The 17770-nt window shown below is 29.9% G+C and overlaps 1 protein-coding gene across 1 annotated transcript; it reads right to left on the reverse strand.

Moving 5' to 3' along the window:
* Positions 1 to 388: 388 nt before the first annotated feature.
* On the reverse strand, positions 389 to 6359 carry LOC137807255 (uncharacterized). The gene is made up of 5 exons (XM_068607775.2): positions 5660 to 6359; positions 4906 to 5009; positions 4170 to 4346; positions 957 to 2800; positions 389 to 724 (listed from the first exon to the last, which is right to left on the reverse strand). Exons 1-5 carry the CDS (start codon positions 5860 to 5862, stop codon positions 578 to 580), a joined length of 2475 nt encoding a protein of 824 aa, XP_068463876.1. The 5' UTR covers positions 5863 to 6359; the 3' UTR covers positions 389 to 577.
* Positions 6360 to 17770: the final 11411 nt, after the last annotated feature.

The following is a 17770-nucleotide window of genomic DNA, read 5'->3' on the forward strand; positions in this document are numbered from 1 at the left end:
AGCTGCAGTATGAAAGTTTAAAAACTACGAAGTAAATATGATTATTTAAAAAAAGATAAACAAAAGTTCAAATGTATGAAAAAGGAAAAAATATAGTGAAATATAAAATGAAGGGGAAATTTCGAATTATAACATAATTTTTAAAAATAATGAAAATATTAAAGTGTAAGTATTTGGTAAATATTAGAAAAAGTAGAGAAATAAAAATTTTAAAAAAAAGTGTAAGAATTTAAATACGATTGAATACATGTTTGATCCATTTGATACATTCAAATTTTGAGGGTATCCAAACTTAACCACAATTTAGTTTGGAATTGCTTTTGCAGCGGTGCTGTAAAATGCAATCCAAGGTATGCAATGCAATGAAGCAAAATTGAAATCAGAAACAGGAATGAAACACCATATTTTATTTGATGGTAACTCCAATATTGGTATTTACAAGTCCATCACTGCAAATCTATGGTATTCATGAGGTATATATAGAAGTGAAGCAGAAGAATCTCAGTAATTATTCCCACTAAAAAATTATAATTACAATACATATATACACAAAGGACAGATCAATGCAAGATTCGGGTCACATCTCAGACAAAAGATTGCTAATTTTACGTAGCTCCTTCAGAGCTGACATGGGACTCAACTGCTCTTCACCAACCACAACATTGTTAGACATGTTATCCAATGATGCTCCCTCGCCCCACTGTTGGAAAGCACTCTCTATCACCTGCCACACAAAACTTCTTAGCATACATTTCATGTCAATAACACTGTTTCTTTCACTCTACATTCAAACCTAAACTACAAATATTACTTCTTACTTTGGTGCATCCAACAGGTGATTCTTATATTGACAATTATTATATTGGTTTTATAGAATTGAGTTACTCTTTAGATTGTAACCTGAGTTCACTCACTAACTAACTGACTTTGAGTGTGACAATGAGAAATAAGTATACCTGGATATGCCCAAGCATTGATTGCCCAATAATCCTCATAGTGGCCGTCACATTCTGCTCTGTAGATTCCCCTTTGTAGCCAACAGAACTACAATGTGCATTGGCTGTAGAAGAGGGTACTGTATTGCTTTGATTATCACAACTGTTAGCAGGTTTTACTGTCTCAGAAGCATCACTTCCTTTCTCTAAAGTAAACTCGCCATTACTACGCCCAAACTTCCATAGCCACGGAAATCTGTTCAATTTTCTCTCCTTAGAATGCGTAGTTGAATTTCCGGCAGAATTACTATTATTTCTCCGTGTCGTATCTGATGCGTTCTCAGGATGATCAGAGATTGGAAGAGGTGAATCAACGGGACTACAAAGTGAGGCTTCATTAATTCCATCAAGGGATAAATTAGACCCAACACTACTCTTCTCACAGTCATTTTTGTGATCATTGGCCTCGTTAGGAGGGCTAGCCGAGCAAGAAATAGCAGATGAGTTTTCCACACCACTTGTGTTTCGACTTAGACATCTATCTGCAGGATAATCACTGTTGCTACATTCCAAACCGTCTTCCCGTTGCTCCTCTTCAACTGTTGCAGGCAGATTATCAAGACTGTAGGGATTTTCAGTATCTTCCTCAAAGCCAAGTTCCTTAGATAGATCGTCTAACAAACCGCGCCTAACTGGTGACTTGGATTTCTTTTTACCACTCTTAGAGCTTGGTGAAGACGGGTCAGATTCTGTTTTCAAACTGAACTTTACCTTTTCTGTCCATCCCTTCTTCCGAGTGGAAACCTGCTTTTCTACTGCATCTTGTTTGAGTTCTTCAGCCTTGTGGACAACTCTCCACTTTTCTTCCCAGTAGCTCTCGGGTACCAAACTCAGAGGAGCTTTGGGAGATATTGAGTCAGATGAAAGGGTGCGAGATCTGACAATAACTGGTTTAGCCTGGTTATAATACTCGACAAATGAAGGTCTAGTGGACAAAAACTCAGCACTTAATGCAAGGGCCTGCAAGGATTTAGCCTTCTCTATTAGTTTTTGAATATCAGTGTTCTCTGGGAAGTTTAATAATCTCTGAAGACAGGTTGTAGGATTTTCTGCAGCTAGAAGCGTAGATCTTAAATGAAGCGTCATTGCTACAGCCATAGCGCAGATAAATGCTCCTCGAGACGAATTGAAGATCCTAAAACCAGAGTCTGCATTGTCCTCAGCATCTTTATCCGCTTTACTATTATCTGATAAAAATATTTCATCCCAGATTACTAAAAGGTTGCTGAGTGAAAATTCTCGTCCAAATAAAACTCGCAACCAGCGGAGAGCAAAGTACTGGGGTTCAACCCCGAGATCAACAAGATGGCCATGCAGAGATGAATCCACATGAGACAATAAATGATACAATGCAGCAGAAGCTTCAATTACAGGAGGCAAGCCAGTATGGGACCCAGGCAAAGGGGAATAAGAGAAGAAATCGATCATTGCAATTGAACCACGAGCCCCGTTCATCAAAGCATCAAACATACAATAAGCATCATGTTCGATGAATTTCTCAGATAAAACAATGCCCAGTTCACCTTCTGCCCCATAAGCGTCACTTACCAATACAATGTTCTGTATGCTGGGGTCAAGCTCATCAAGACTCTTGATTTTCTTTGCATTTCCATTGGAGTCAATTCCATCCTCCTTCGAGTCTGAAGATTTTTTAAAATCAAAGTTGTAAGAAAGATCATTCTCTTGACAAAGGAGGTCATCAAATCTGTCAGTGAAGTGATCTTCATAAAGCTTTCGAACTTCTGAGAGACACTCCACATCATATTGGAGTACATAAAGCACCGGAGCAAGTAATTCATGCATTCCTACAAAATAAATGAATGAAATAAGCCCAATAATATCATATTAACTATTGCATCACACAAAACAAGTTATATGGGAACCTCAATGTCAAACTAAGGAAATTTATAATTTACCAGCTAAAAGATTTCCAACAATTTAATCAATTGATCTTGCAATAGATAAGATAATGTTCAGTATACATGCAGATAATGGAATAGTAATCCATGCAAAAGTAGTTACAAACTTGTTGATAGTAAAGGATATGGATGATAGATATAGTAATTAATGATTGTTGATGCCCCAGAGAACATAAAAGTGGATATGAGCAAACCGTATGATTTGCCTTTTTGTGATAAGTATAGTCAAGTTTTTCATTCAATTACATGTGCTATGGTTAACTATATAATGTTGGAAGGAAAAAATGAGACACTTATGATAAATAAGAAGGCTTACTTGAATTAAAGATGAGACGGCAAAAATGTTTTCAACAAAATGACATTCATCTCATGTTTTTAATAAAGTATCACTCACTTTCCTAATTTTATTTGAAAATAACATATTGGATAAAATTTAATTAAAACTTATGAAAATTCAAAATTAAATTTTTAAAATATAAATATAAATATAAAAATTAAATATTATTTTATAAATAAAAAATCAAACGATTTAATTATTGCACCCCCATTGAGAATTTTTTAATGACATTCATACTTTTTCTACTTTTAAAATAGACATTTGCATTATTTATGTTATTGATAAGATTCATACTCCTTATTTATTTATATATATATATATAACATTATATTTAAATATAATAATAAGTTAATAAATATAATTTTACATTTTATAATTATTTATTTATTTTTATATTAAAACAATGTTTTCTCAAAAAAAAAATATTTTTATATGACAATTTATAATAGAGAGACAATATAATTTTTTTAGTTATTGTTAACATATGATAATTAAATTGTTTAATTCTTTTATAAAAAAAATCTTTAAATTTTTACATAAAACTTTAAGTTTAAATACTCATAGTTTTTTTATTAAAATTTAGCCAATATGTTATTTTTAAATAAAATAGAGGCGAGTATCACTTTATTAAAATATAAAGCGTATGAATATCACTTGACTAAAAACATAAGGAGCTGAGTGTCTTTTGAAAGGTAAAGGAGGTGTAATTGTTATTTTATTAAAAGCTTAAAAAAAATGAGTGTCTATCTTGAAACTAGAGGAGGTGGAAGTGTCATTTGGCATAACAATGGGAGAAGATAAGTGTAATTTCCCCAAGTTTCTTACATGGAGTTGGAAGGAAAAATAAGGCAACCATCCCAAAATGTTCACTTAAATTCAACATATTGTCTTAAAATGTTGCTTGGCAGAGAAATTTACCTTGTCTGTAACCGCACTCAGGGTGTTTGTGACACCATAGTAGCAAAATTCGTCTCAATATGCCTTGGCATCCTGGCGTCTGGAAATAGTTGCCATGTTCTGGGTATAAACGTGACAAATCCTGATCAATCATTCTCTCTATCTCTGCATTGCGAAAAAAGCGACTCCATGTACTGTCTGAAAAATAGGAAAAATTGATAATAATGTCAACACAGACAGAGTTCAAATGGCAAGAGACTGAGAGGGTTAGACAGACTACCGAAAAATCTACTTATATCAGTAATATGTATTTCAATGTTGAGACAACATTATGACAAGATATGAAACAATTTATTAGCTTGGCTTTTTCTGTATCCTCCCTCTTCACCTCAACAGTTTACCCGTCATTATTTTTTTAGCTTAACATTTTCATGGGTTTGAAATGAGAATGGAACATTGCTATATTCCTTTAGGGGTGATATATATTTGCAAAATCTTGGAAAATAGAAAATTTACAATAGATATATGATCTGTCAACAAATAAAATAAAAGGATACATGAAGCTCTTATTAAGCCAATCTCAGGAAAGGTGGAAGAAAATATTGTACATTAGCATAAGATATATAACTTTCTCTCCACTCAATATAAAGGAATTTATGAAAGTATATTGGTTAAATCACGGATTGTAATCAGATATATATAGATTTATCCACAACAAAAGTACAGGAACGAGGTGAGAGAATATGCTTGGGTTTACCTGGATTTTGTGAAAGTGGGTTATCCATGACAAGATTGGGCGCATTACTTTCATCCTTTACAATATGAGGATCAACCAAATGGCGCCCTCTCAAACTGGCATATCTGACAAGATTATAAACAGTTCATGTTAAATAAGATACATCCCCAAACAATTGCTATTAACTGAACAAATATGCAATTGTTTTTAATGCACAATTATGACAGACATTAATAAACAGGTGGATCTAAAACTCAGTCCTGGCAACACTGTACGAGATATAGAAAAGGCAGTAAAGAGCCAAATCCATAATTTATGCAACAACCAAAGAAACAAAACTTTGATACAAGATTATATTGGCCTGACAAGGGGAACAAAAATGAAGATAGTATCAAACCCAATTCGCCCAAACACGTATGTAAGCATTCTCGAATGTAAATTGCCAAAATATCCTGTAATTTCTCTATGTATGTGTCTCCCTCCATTACCAAAAAAATGTAAGGTGCGAACTTCCCTCGTTATTATTGAGAGTTGAAGGAGGGAAATTAGACATAATGAGAAAAGAAAAAGTTATATCATGTAGTTAGACGTTAAATTTATCATCAACATCTAGGAAGTAATCTCAAACTCGGTATAACTTTGGCTAGAACACCTACCAGGCTATCACTAACAACAAAGCTATCAAATACGCACCAACCTTGAGGGATACAATTATACAAACACCACAGATTGGATTAAAACTAATAAGGTATGATCATTAAACTGGCCCCTTTACCTCCTTCTAGAATTAGCTGTGGCACGACGAAGATCATCAATGGAAGAAGATGGCAACACCCCAAGATTTATACGCCACTGCAGACCTCTAAGATCCCCGAATCGCCGATTACCCGGCTCCGTTCCCGGAAAAACAATGTCGGAGGAAAAAGACAGCACCGAAGACGATTCCGGCAATGGAGGATCCATCAGAGCCGGCGGCATGATTATCCGGCAACCCCTCGCCGACCCAGATGCTCAAAACAAACTAGAATCCAGACAAATCGAAAAATCAATGAAATTTGTCTGAAATTGTGAAGCGGGTCTCCGCCAGAAGCCGAATTGGTCTTCTGGGAAAGCGAAAAATTGAAAATTTTCAGGCGCGCAACAGGCGGGGGTTGAAGGGATAAGCGGAATTTTATTGTGGAGCTACTTAAGGAGAGAAAAAAGGTGAATAGGGAGATGAGAGTGTGGGCGGAGAAAGAAAAATTAGGATGAAAGTTGGATGTGTTTGTGCAGAGACTCTCTCTACTTCTCAATGTCTCTGTTTTTTTCTTTCTTCCTTTATGGGAAGAGACAGAGAAAAGGAGAGAAGAGGAAGTTTGTTGGAACAGAGCAGAGGAATGAAATGGGAATAGAGAAGAAAAAAGGAAGAGGGAATAACGCATATGTGCTGGGAAGTATGTTAGGATGCATTGGATTAAGGGTAAATTGAGTTGTCCATTTTATTTTCATTTTTCTGTAGGAAAATGATACTTTAACAATTTTTGAAATTATATATAACTATAATATAATGAATTTAAAAATAAATATATAATAAAGGATATATTTATAATTAAAAAATATTAAAATAATAATATTAATAATTGTAATGAAATTGAAATTGTATGTATCATAACTCTTTCCTTTACTCACACTCCAGACACAGCCACTATTTCACTATTTGTTGTTTTTTTAGCAAAAAGATACTCCTTCATAATTAAATAATATAGCAAAAGAGATAACTTTAATATCTACTAAATATTTAAAATTATGAATTTATAATTGTTTATACCTCACCTACTCCCACTGGCGATCTCAAGACTACTTTTATTTTTTTTAATCAAAGACTTGTAATAAACAAAAGTTCACTTTTTTACGTATTTTGTTGTAGAAGTTTTATTTTATTGATCAATTGGAAATTATGATAAATGTGGTTTCTTAAAAATAGTTATTATAAAGTTAACAAATTTATGAACTTATATATAGTATTACATTGCCATTAAATATCAATGTAAAAACTATCTACATTTGTAAATTTTATAATCTGATTTTGTAAATTCGAGGAAATAATGTTTTTGTGGCTGTTAAACAAGTTTTAAATTATATTTAATGCTATTGTAAATGAAAAATCAATTTTTCGTTTATAACCTTGCATGAAGAGATTAGATTTAGTATGTGTATAAGGGATGAGAAAAGTAGTTGTTTAAGTTCAAGCACTTTACTCCAATATTGTTTTGACTCAAAATATTTTTTTTTTTTTTTTAGATACACCATAAAATTGTAGACATAATTCACCAGCCAAATTTAGAAGGAAAGAAGTTACTCATTTTAGAAAAATACAAACCTTAAGCTTAAATTAAATATATGAGAAGACAAAAGAATTTTTTGTGGTCTCAGAAATGTTATATCTCTTTTAAGAAAATTATATATAGTTTTACTCTAATAATAAACAAACTTCAGATTACTCATATTTTTATGATTTTTTTTTTGTTTTTATTTTATTATACTTCAAATAAATCCTACTTAGAAAATTATTAGTTCTTTGCCATTCGAATTTTAAAGTGTATTTTTTTATAGACAAAAATATATTTAAGTTGAAGAAATTAGGTGTATCATATATCATCTTTTCAATGATACATTTTTTTTCATTTGGTTTCTTTAATTTGAGAAAAACAAATTGAGTTGATAAAATTACTAACTCTAATATAAAGGAATTTTCATGATGTTATTACATTTTTTATACTATGGAGAGACAAAACGAAAAGAAAAGAAGTAAAGTATAGTAAATAAAATAATGTATGAGACAGAAAATACAAAATGATGCAAAGAAATTGAAAGTTGTAAGAAATATTGGTTTTGGGTGCTCTCAAATGCTTACACCAAAAGGAAAGGGACATTATACACCATTTATTTGTTTATTTTGCAATTGCGGTTGGGAATAACTGATATTATTCTCAACAATTTTTATTAAGAATATATTTTTTTTTAATGAAAATTTTCATGTTAGGCATCACTATGCAACTTGACATCTCAGTTAGGCTGACATCTCAAATAACAACAATCATCTGCCATCACATAAAAAAAGTATTATTAAAAAAAAGAAAAAGAAAGAAAATACAAAAATATGGAGGGACTAGACCAAAACCCACATGTTAACAAAAACGATACATAGGTAGACTATACCTATTCATAAAGAATTCTAAGAACAGACTAGATGGAAGTCTATTATACCAATGAAATGATTGTCTATGAATGAACCCTAAAGAATATATTAAAATAAGTTAAAATATTTTATTTTAAGACTTATTGTCTAATAATTTTTAATTTATTTAAAAAAAATTTATTTTTTATATTCCTATTTTTAATATATTTTAATACATTATTTTAAATGTTTCTAATACAATGTCGAAGATGTGATTCATGAATATTTAAGATATTGAGTATTAAATATTTATTTTAATTATTATACTATTATAATATATATTCTATGAAATTGAAAATAAAAAATTACTATCATAAATTAAACTAAGATTTTATTTCATGATGTTAGTTTCCAAAAGCAGCTTTAATATGAAGTGAAGCCTACACATTCATTTACTGAACCAAACATTTTTATCACTTATATTTTTCAAACACACACCAATGCCCTAAGTCCAAATGTTGTTAATTCTTAGATATATAATTTTTAAAAATAAAACAAACCTTTAACTCTATTAAGTTTTTATAAGATGGTAATCATATATTTCTTTTAATTTTTTAAAACATTAACATTTCACATGTTTTTAATAAATTGCAACTTAGTGATACTTATTTCTCTTATATTATTTAAAATTAACATACTAAAAAGTGATTAAATTAAAAATATGTCAAATTTAAAACATATAAAAGTTCAAATATTAAAAGAATAAAAAATATGTATTTAAAGAAAATAAAAAAAACATACTACTAATATTACTACTAGAAAATCATTAAATAGAAATTAATTTTAAAAAATAATTAATTGTTATTGTGACTAAATTAAAAACTAAAAAATTATTGATAAATAATATCTAAATTAATTTCACTTATTGATAAATAACTTTTAAATTGATATTTAATTAGTTATCTAGTTTTTAAGTTACCAATTGTTTAGATTGTAAAATTGGTAATTAAAATATAAGTAATTAATTAAATATAAATTTAAAAATTATTTATTAATAAAAATTTATTTAAATATTAATAATTTATTTAATTTTAAAATAATATATAATTTAATTAATATAGAAACTAATTATTTTTTTTTAAATAGTTTTTATTTAATAATTTTTTTTCTATTTAATAATTTTCTATATAAGTCATAATTTTTTTTATCATATGATTTTTTTCTGAATATTCATGGGTGTGTATTTGCATATTCTTTTGTAAACGCAGACGTGATTGTCAAAATGGGCACATGACTTCCGCATGCAGGCACAACTGGATTTTCGTCGGCTTCTTCTTTCTGCACCTCCTATATTTTTCTTCATGCACCTATAATGTAATAAATCTTGAAATTGGTTTTGATCTTTTATTTGAAAAAACCACCATGTTTCAGTTTATATGGCACGGTTCATCTTCTTCATTCATTTTAGGCGTTGGTAGATAGTTATTTTAGTTGTGCAAAGCAAGGTAAAGGAGTGAGTTGCGTTGTTGAAGTTTTGCTTGACTTCTAAAGGTAAGAATTAAGTTTTTTTTAAGAACATTAGTGGTTATGGCGTTTTGCGTTGTTTTGGAAGCAAATTTTGCATAAATTGTTGAAGAAAAAACAAAACTACATATCTGGAAAACAAAAAATTTACTTACCTTCAAGAGAAATCACTCTTCTCCCACCAAGTTGTTGAGACACCACCCTAAACCACCAACAGAAACGCGAAATGAAACAGTGTCGCTGAGAGAGGAATGAAGTCCGTGGAGAGGCAATGGAGTTAGTTGAGAGAGGAATGTAACGATGTTGCTGAGAGATAAGATGAACAACGTTGTTGAGAGGCAAACGAATAAGTAAAGAATAGTTTAGGTTTAAGTGCATTTTAGGGGTTTTAAAAAATAGTAAGGACAAGTTTAGCTTTGCATAACATTGTGGGGGTGCAGGAAGAAAAATGTAGGGATGCAGAAAAAGCTGCCATTTTCATCTAACAAATGGGTCAGGTTAAGCCCATTACGGAGGACAAGTTTCCTTCAGGGCTTTTGCTTCCTGCATCTAATCAAGTAATTTCTTCCTCCACCTCCATAGTTTCTTCCTTCACCGAAGTGTAGGATTTTGTCTTTTATTTATTTATTTTCGAATTGTATAATTTGTATATCTTTCGAACTCTAGAATTCAAAACAGAAAATTTTATTATGGAGTTTGAAAGATATTTGTAGACTTTGAAAATGCATTTTAAACTTTAAAATTCAAAATACAATTTTCTATTTCGGATTTTAGAGTTTTAAAGATATTTTTTTGTGCGAAAATTTTGAAATACAAAATTATATTCAGCATTTTGGAGTTTGAAATGATGGAAAAAAAAGAGAGGAGTGTCAATAAAAAGTATAAAAAAAGGGAAAAAAAATATTATTCCACATGTTCTATGAGGGTGCAGAGGAAGAAATCATAGAAGTACAAGAAATTGACCCCAATCAATTCTAACATGCATTCTATTACTTTTTACAAAAATTTAGAATAGTCCTTCTATTGAAAAATTAAAATTAAAAATTATATTCCAAAAAATAATTTTAGAATAGATTTTGTACGTTACAGAAATAAAATTCTGGAATATAATTGAAAAATCAAAATTTCATTCCAAAAAAAAATCCATAATACAAATAATACATTTCTAAAAAAAATCTGAAAAAACAAAATATAGAAACATATTAAAAAAATAAATTTATAAAATAATTTTTTAAAAACATATTAGGGAAAAACTTAATCCGAAAACATGTCTCGAGAACCTAAATCCAAAATTATATTCTGAAATATCAAATTCAGAATACATTTTGACCTTATCCCCTGTTTCTATTTAAACACTAAAAAAGACATTTTTATTGTTTTACATTATGTGCATGTCAATTTATTAGCTACAGGAAAGCAAAAACCTTGCCCCAGTTGACAACAAATAGTTGGGCCTTGTCTGTTTATGAACCTAATTTTGAGACTGTTTCTTCCTGCACCCCTACATTTTTCTTCTTGCACCCCACAATTTTGTAAATTCCGAAACTGACCCCCACAATTCCAGGATCTGGGAGTGTGCTACGGATTTATCAATCCAGAAGTGAATCATATTGCATTCCGGATGAGGGGGTGTTCTAGAAGCAATTTTGCATAAATTATTGATTTCCAGATTGTTGAATCTGAAAGCCTAATTTCTATTACGGATTGGTGAATCCATAATGGTTTTTTCAATTATGGATGTTTTGCATTTTTTTATTTTGGATTAACACTATCATTCATGTACTACCGAAAACATCAATCCGGGAGATTACCGGATGCACCAATCCGAAAATTTACCGAATTTCATAATCCAGAATACAAAAATAAAATAAATGTACAGTTCATATAGGAACAGTTTTATCTTTGCGTAACCTTGTGGGGTGCAAGAAGAAAAATGTAGGAATACTGGAAGAAACTGCCTAATTTTGATTAGATCCTAACCTAAACGACAGATTGGCCCGACACAAAGTTTAATTTCTAGACTTATACACACACCTCTCTATAATTCCCGTGATTCAGAAATAATAATTTAGTGAAAAATAATCTGAACGAAACTTGCGCAGTAAAACAGAGAAAAAGGGGCAGAAATAGCATCTTTGTTTGATGTTTCGGTAGTTGGTGAATAAGGGTAATTGTGATTTGATAGGTAGTGAGGAGTTTGGAAGTGGAGGATAACGCCAAAAGATAAACACTAGCAACTTTGTCCGTGATTCTTTGAAATTAAAATAATGAATTTCAGAGCCCACCTCTCCCATGATGGATGCCATGGATTAATAATGATCACAACACAACACAACTCTCTAAGCATGGACCAAACAATAAAAAAGGTTAAAATTCTGAATAGCTACTACTACTAGTGCTAGCTACCTAGGGATATTGCATCAACTTTTCAATTCAACAAATTGAATGGCTCATTCTCTCTCACCCCATCACTCATAAAAATGACAGAGTTGTGAAAATCCCTAAAAGGGGTAAATGTGTGGAAAAAAGTGAGATGATTTAGGGTGATTATGTGTCCTTAAGTGGCATCAAAAAGTCCAGTGACTTTTGTCACACTGACAACCACTTTTGTCCCTATTCATAACAAGTGCAAGTCCTTTTCAAAGGGATTGGGGACTCCTATTACACAACACATGGGTTGAAACAAAGAATCTCTCCAAAACGTTTTATCAGTAACAGTTTCACGCTGGTGCCTGTTTCACTTCCCATATTGCACTTAATTATGCCTTCTTAATCATGTTACTTTGAATTCTAATAACTAATTATAGTTCTTGTTTTTATCTCACCAGACACCTACGAATCAAGTGGCAACGAATAATACTAAAATTATAACTTTTTCTTTTCTACCTTTTTCCTCTCTTTTGGGTCAGAGTAATCTTTGGTGCTCACATTTTACACTTTGTTTCGATTGAAAATGAATGGTTAAGGATAACTTTGAAGCGTTTCATGGTTTGGTTGGAGGAATAGGAAACAAAATGGGGCTCACTTCATTCACCATTCACTTCATTTTGCAACTCAAGAAAAAAATGTTTGGGTATAATAAATCATTCATTTTTTATTAGATATACTTATTATTATTATTATTATTTTGTTCTTTTGTGGTTTCTTTAATATTTAATATAAGATACTTCTAACAAAATAGATTGCCTATATCAATTAAAACAGTTAAGTTAGGTTATTGATTTTTTTAAGTCTAATATCTGTGGGATTTTCACATTTTTTTTCTATTTACTTCCTTACAAGGTAAGTCATGTAAATAAATATTTTTAAAGTAAAATATGATTTAGACTCTCAAAAGTTTTTGAATTTCATTTAGTATCTTTAATTTTTTTAGACTCTTCTAATGTGAAATACATTATTTTCTGTTATATAAATATATAAATTACTCTTAATGAAAAAAAAAGTAATAAATAATTAAAAAATTAAGACTAATTTTCCACAATTTAGAAAGACAAATATATTTGTACATGGTTGTTTGTTAGGTGATCATATATAAAATTAAATACATGTAATGATTTGTAATGTTTCCATTTAAAGAATGATGGGCATTGATTGTGATAAAGATAAGGTAATAAAGCATGTCATGATGAGGTAGTAATGTCTATAAATAGTAGCATATATTAGGGGGTGTGTGTATATAAACTAAATACTAATTGCATTGCAATGATAACCAAATTGTGACTGTGTTTTACACACACATTCTTTCCCACTTCATCCATCAAATAACATCATTTTATTTTTTATTTATATCATCCCACCAACACGGATCTTAATCAATAAAAACAAATAAGAAAAATAAAAACAATAAATTGATATTTTACTATTGAAAAAAATAATATGAACATTTAAAGAATAAAATATAAAGAAAATGTCTTAATTTTGTTAATGTAATATTTATTAAACTTAAATAAACTTTGTTATAAAATAAATTGAAAATTCTCCACACTTGATCCGAACTCTGTAATCCTGGGCAGTGCATCCCAACATGTATTTTGGAATTGTGCACTTTCATTTTCTCTCTTATGAATAAGGGCCTGTTTGGTCACATGTGGTGTATGAGCATAAAGACAAGGGTAGTGGGTCTCCCAACATGTGCACTGAACAAAGGAACCCTCACCCTATAATAAACTTCACTTCATCTCAACAATCTCATCTTATATTACTCCAATTCACACAACAAAATCAACTCTTTTAGTTCATATATCTACCTCAATTTTACTTAAAAACATATTATATATTTGTTCAAACCAGAAAGTCTTTGAGGATTTTATTTTTGCATTTTGCCAGATCATTATTAGTATCCATTACCTATTTATAAGCTCTATGTCTAGTTCATTCTAAAAACAGAAATAATATTCACATTCTTTAAAAAAAAATAATCTTATCTAACAACCAATTTTTGTAAGGAACGACTGAGAAAAATAGTCTTTAAAGTAGAAGTGGTACAATTAAAATGACACTATAATATTTTATTATTAAACTTAAAATATCATATAAATAGAAATTTAGTTATTCAGGTTTCATTTTAAAAGAACCATCATCTCTCTAAAAACTCATTTTTCCTTTCCTCTCAATTCTCTCTAAGATTCTGACATCCTCGCTCATCAGTTTGATGATCGAAGTCCGCCATCAGACTCCTGGAAGTGAATACTACAAGACTGTCTGATCATAATCTTTAATAAAGTAAATTCATTTTTTTACTCTTCTCTATGAGTCAAATTTTGAACTTGTCAGGTTTGTCTCTGCATAGGCTTTGCATGTGACTCTTTTAACTTCAGGATTAATCTCTGTTAGCTCATGGTCCTAATGATATAGTTAGATTTTCTTATCAGGACTATGTGGTGCATGTTATGCTAGCCTTGAGCTTTTGGTAGTTTTGAGCTCTTAGGGAGCATCTGCTTAAGTTCAAGTAAGGGAAGCTAGTTTAAATTTTCAATAGAACCCTTGGCTATAAGATCTAGATGTGGGGTGACGTGGTCACTAGTTCAAATTTTGGTTTGCAAGAATTATTGTTTATGAGTAATGTGGTATTATTTTAAATAAAATGTGAAAAATGTTGATTTTGATATAGATGATTTATGGTATAAGATTTTGTTTGAATCTAAAAATTTAGTTGATTAGTGCAAGTTACTTTTGAAATGAATGAGTTGTTGAAATTGTTTTTGTTTGACTCTGAATGGTGAAATTAGGCAGAATTATGTAGATTTTTCTGCATATCTCGCATAAGCGAGATAATTCTTGCTCAAGCGATATTAGAATGGAAAAAAAGAGGTGCTCTCCTTGCTCAAGCGAGACCTGGGATGAAATTCTAGGTGTTCTCAGCTTGATTCTCGCTCAAGCGAGAAATTCTCGCTCAAGCTAGAATCTCTGTAAAAAGACTTATTTTTTATTTTATTTTTTTTTGCTTTTAAAAGTATAATGTATTATTTCTTATTGTTTTTAAGCGAAAAAACTAAATCTTATTTAAAAATATAATTAAAGGAACTTAATTATGTGTTTCAATGATTTTTGAGATATAATTCAATTGTTTAGAAAAATTTAAAATATGATGTGATTGAATGGTGCATTGATGTGTTACATGAGATGTGGAATGGTGTGTAAGTGAATCAAAACATAGTATTTTTCAGGAAAGGAAATATCGTGTTGAGATTGTTATTAGGGTGTATATATCTGTGAGTATCCTGTGAATGAGACAATCTTGACTCTACTGATATAATGAAATCACATAGATGTTGGTGAGAGTCGAGGGAGGTCCATTTGGCTGAGTGTGAGGTTTGAAAGAACTGATCAGAGCATATCAAATGGATTCACCCTGTCATATGAGATTATGAGAAATTGAGATGAGTATGCTCATGACTGTTTGGATTTCATAGCGAGTAGTATGACATGTGCAGGTCTATGGATGCTAAGTTCAATACACGAATCTTCCGGAAGTAGAGTCAAGTGTCCATGTGTTGTGAGTCAGTAGAAGTCGGACATGAGAAAAATGAATTTTGAATTTTTGATAGACACTTGATGGTTATATGAAATGCATGAAAATTGATGGTTTTATGTAGATGTTTAAAGTTATATTTATATTACAAGTTTTAAAAATATCTAACCTGCCATTTGTTTTGTTTTGTGGTTGTTTTCTTTAATATGTGATGATCGTGTATTTTCACGGGAACAAATGATGTTACAAGTGATAGAGTTTCTCGGCGAGAAGCTGAAATTTTATGTGAATACTCAACGTCTTATGAAGAAAGAGATGTTTTGAAACATTATATGAAAGAGTTGTAAACATTTGTATTATGTTTATATATTAAATTTGATATTTCATACAGATTATGGTTATTAGATGTGAAAAAGTATAGAAATATCACAAATTTTAATAATATAATAATATATATTAATATTTTAAATTAAAATATGAATGAATATTTTATCTTGTAATGTTGTCAAATGAATGTATTTTATCATTTTTTTATGTCAAAGTATCATCACTTTTCAAAGAACAATACACTTTGTAAAGTAATACATAACTTAAAAGTTAAATTACATGGAGTAAGATTACACTAAACATAACATATCTTTTGGTTTGTTATTATTTATATTCTTCCAACCAATTAATTTCATAGGTTGCTTCATTGAATTTGAGAGTCAATTTTCTAGTGTTGAAATCATATTTGACATCTTGACATCTCTGCTAAATTTATGATTAATTTAGGTTCAATTATTCAACAATGTAATTAATAAAGATTGAACATTAAACAACTTATAAAATCATTATTATTAGATACATTTGGGTCAGCCTAACTTACTTATCCGTATAGTATAAACCAAATACAATAACTATAAATAGATAAACACTCTAAAATTAAAAGTAATTAATTTGTGACTTATTATTACTCATATATATTTTCTTTACTCAAACTATAACTACATTGAGCGTGAGAGTATAAATAACATATACTCCTACTACAAAACCGAGAGATAGAAACTCTAAATATCAAAAAATCAAAATCCAAAAGATAGAGACCAAAACTTAAAGACCAAGAGTATTAAATATTCGATTCTACATGAACATATTATAATTATCAAATAAAAAAAATATATATATCAAAATATACAACAAACCATATATTTATTCTTTCCAATTTATAGGTTTGAGTTATATTGAAAAACAACATGACCTAAAAACACACTATCTTTCAATTTCAATCTTGAAAAACACTAATGTGTGAGAAAACAAAATAGAACTTGTAAAACAAATATTTTTGGGTAATATCACGAATCCATGTTTATATAAAAGAAATGGATGCCATACATAGCCACTAATTACACAACATAAAGGGAGAAGAATGAAAAGCAGAGCATGGAGACATGAGATACATGTGTATCACAAAAACATGGCAAGTTACATTTCTGTGGCAGAAGACAAGATAACACTTAGCAACTGCTCCATGTCAAAATTCTCTATTAATTCCTAAAGACAACTGCACCATCCTCGTTGCTTCCATAATGTTTCTGCATTTTCTTTATTATATAAAACTTTTTTCTCAAAAAACACTATTCTCACTTTTACTTTTTACCCTTTTAATCACATTAGTACTTTTTTTTTATTAAAAAATTAAATTTACTTTTTATATTTTTAAAATGATCATTTGTCATCTAAATTTAACTATATTAATATTTTTTCCTACATTCATTCAATTTCCTTAAAGTTTCCAAGCACATAATCAAGCTAACATCACACAACATTTATATCTTTTTCTATTATTCATAATTAAAGTTTTGTTTGAGTCCACTCACCTAAACTCTCCTTTTGACTCTGAAGATTATTAAATAATAAATGTTCATGAAACGTTCACATGGAGAAAGTTAGATAATATACCATGATTACACTCCTCATTGTTTAATTTGCAAATTCACGAAGGTAATCAAAATCACATTATAGTAATGACAAAACATAAAATTCCCAACATTTATTTATTTATTTATTAAGGTGCTAGGATTTGGAGTTGGGGAACCTTTTTTATTAATTAATGTTTCCCATCAATTTAAAGGGGAATTCATGTACGCGTAATGAAATGATGAAGTGAGATGAGATGAAGGTCTGACTGATGACTGATTAAAGTAATATTAATATAAACTAATATTGATAGCAACAAATCAAAATAAAATAAT

Source organism: Phaseolus vulgaris, chromosome 3 (assembly GCF_051622355.1).
Source record: "Phaseolus vulgaris cultivar YP4 chromosome 3, ASM5162235v1, whole genome shotgun sequence".
NCBI lineage: Eukaryota > Viridiplantae > Streptophyta > Magnoliopsida > Fabales > Fabaceae > Phaseolus > Phaseolus vulgaris.

Coding starts and splice junctions, on each gene's coding strand:
- LOC137807255 (XM_068607775.2), bottom strand. CDS start 5,862: ATGCCGCCGGCTCTGATGGATCCTCCATTGCCGGAATCGTCTTCGGTG. Junction 5,010..5,659: donor ACAGCTAATTCTAGAAGGAG/GTAAAGGGGCCA, acceptor TAATCTTGTCAG/ATATGCCAGTTTGAGAGGGC. Junction 2,801..4,169: donor TGAGTGCGGTTACAGACAAG/GTAAATTTCTCT, acceptor TTTATTTTGTAG/GAATGCATGAATTACTTGCT.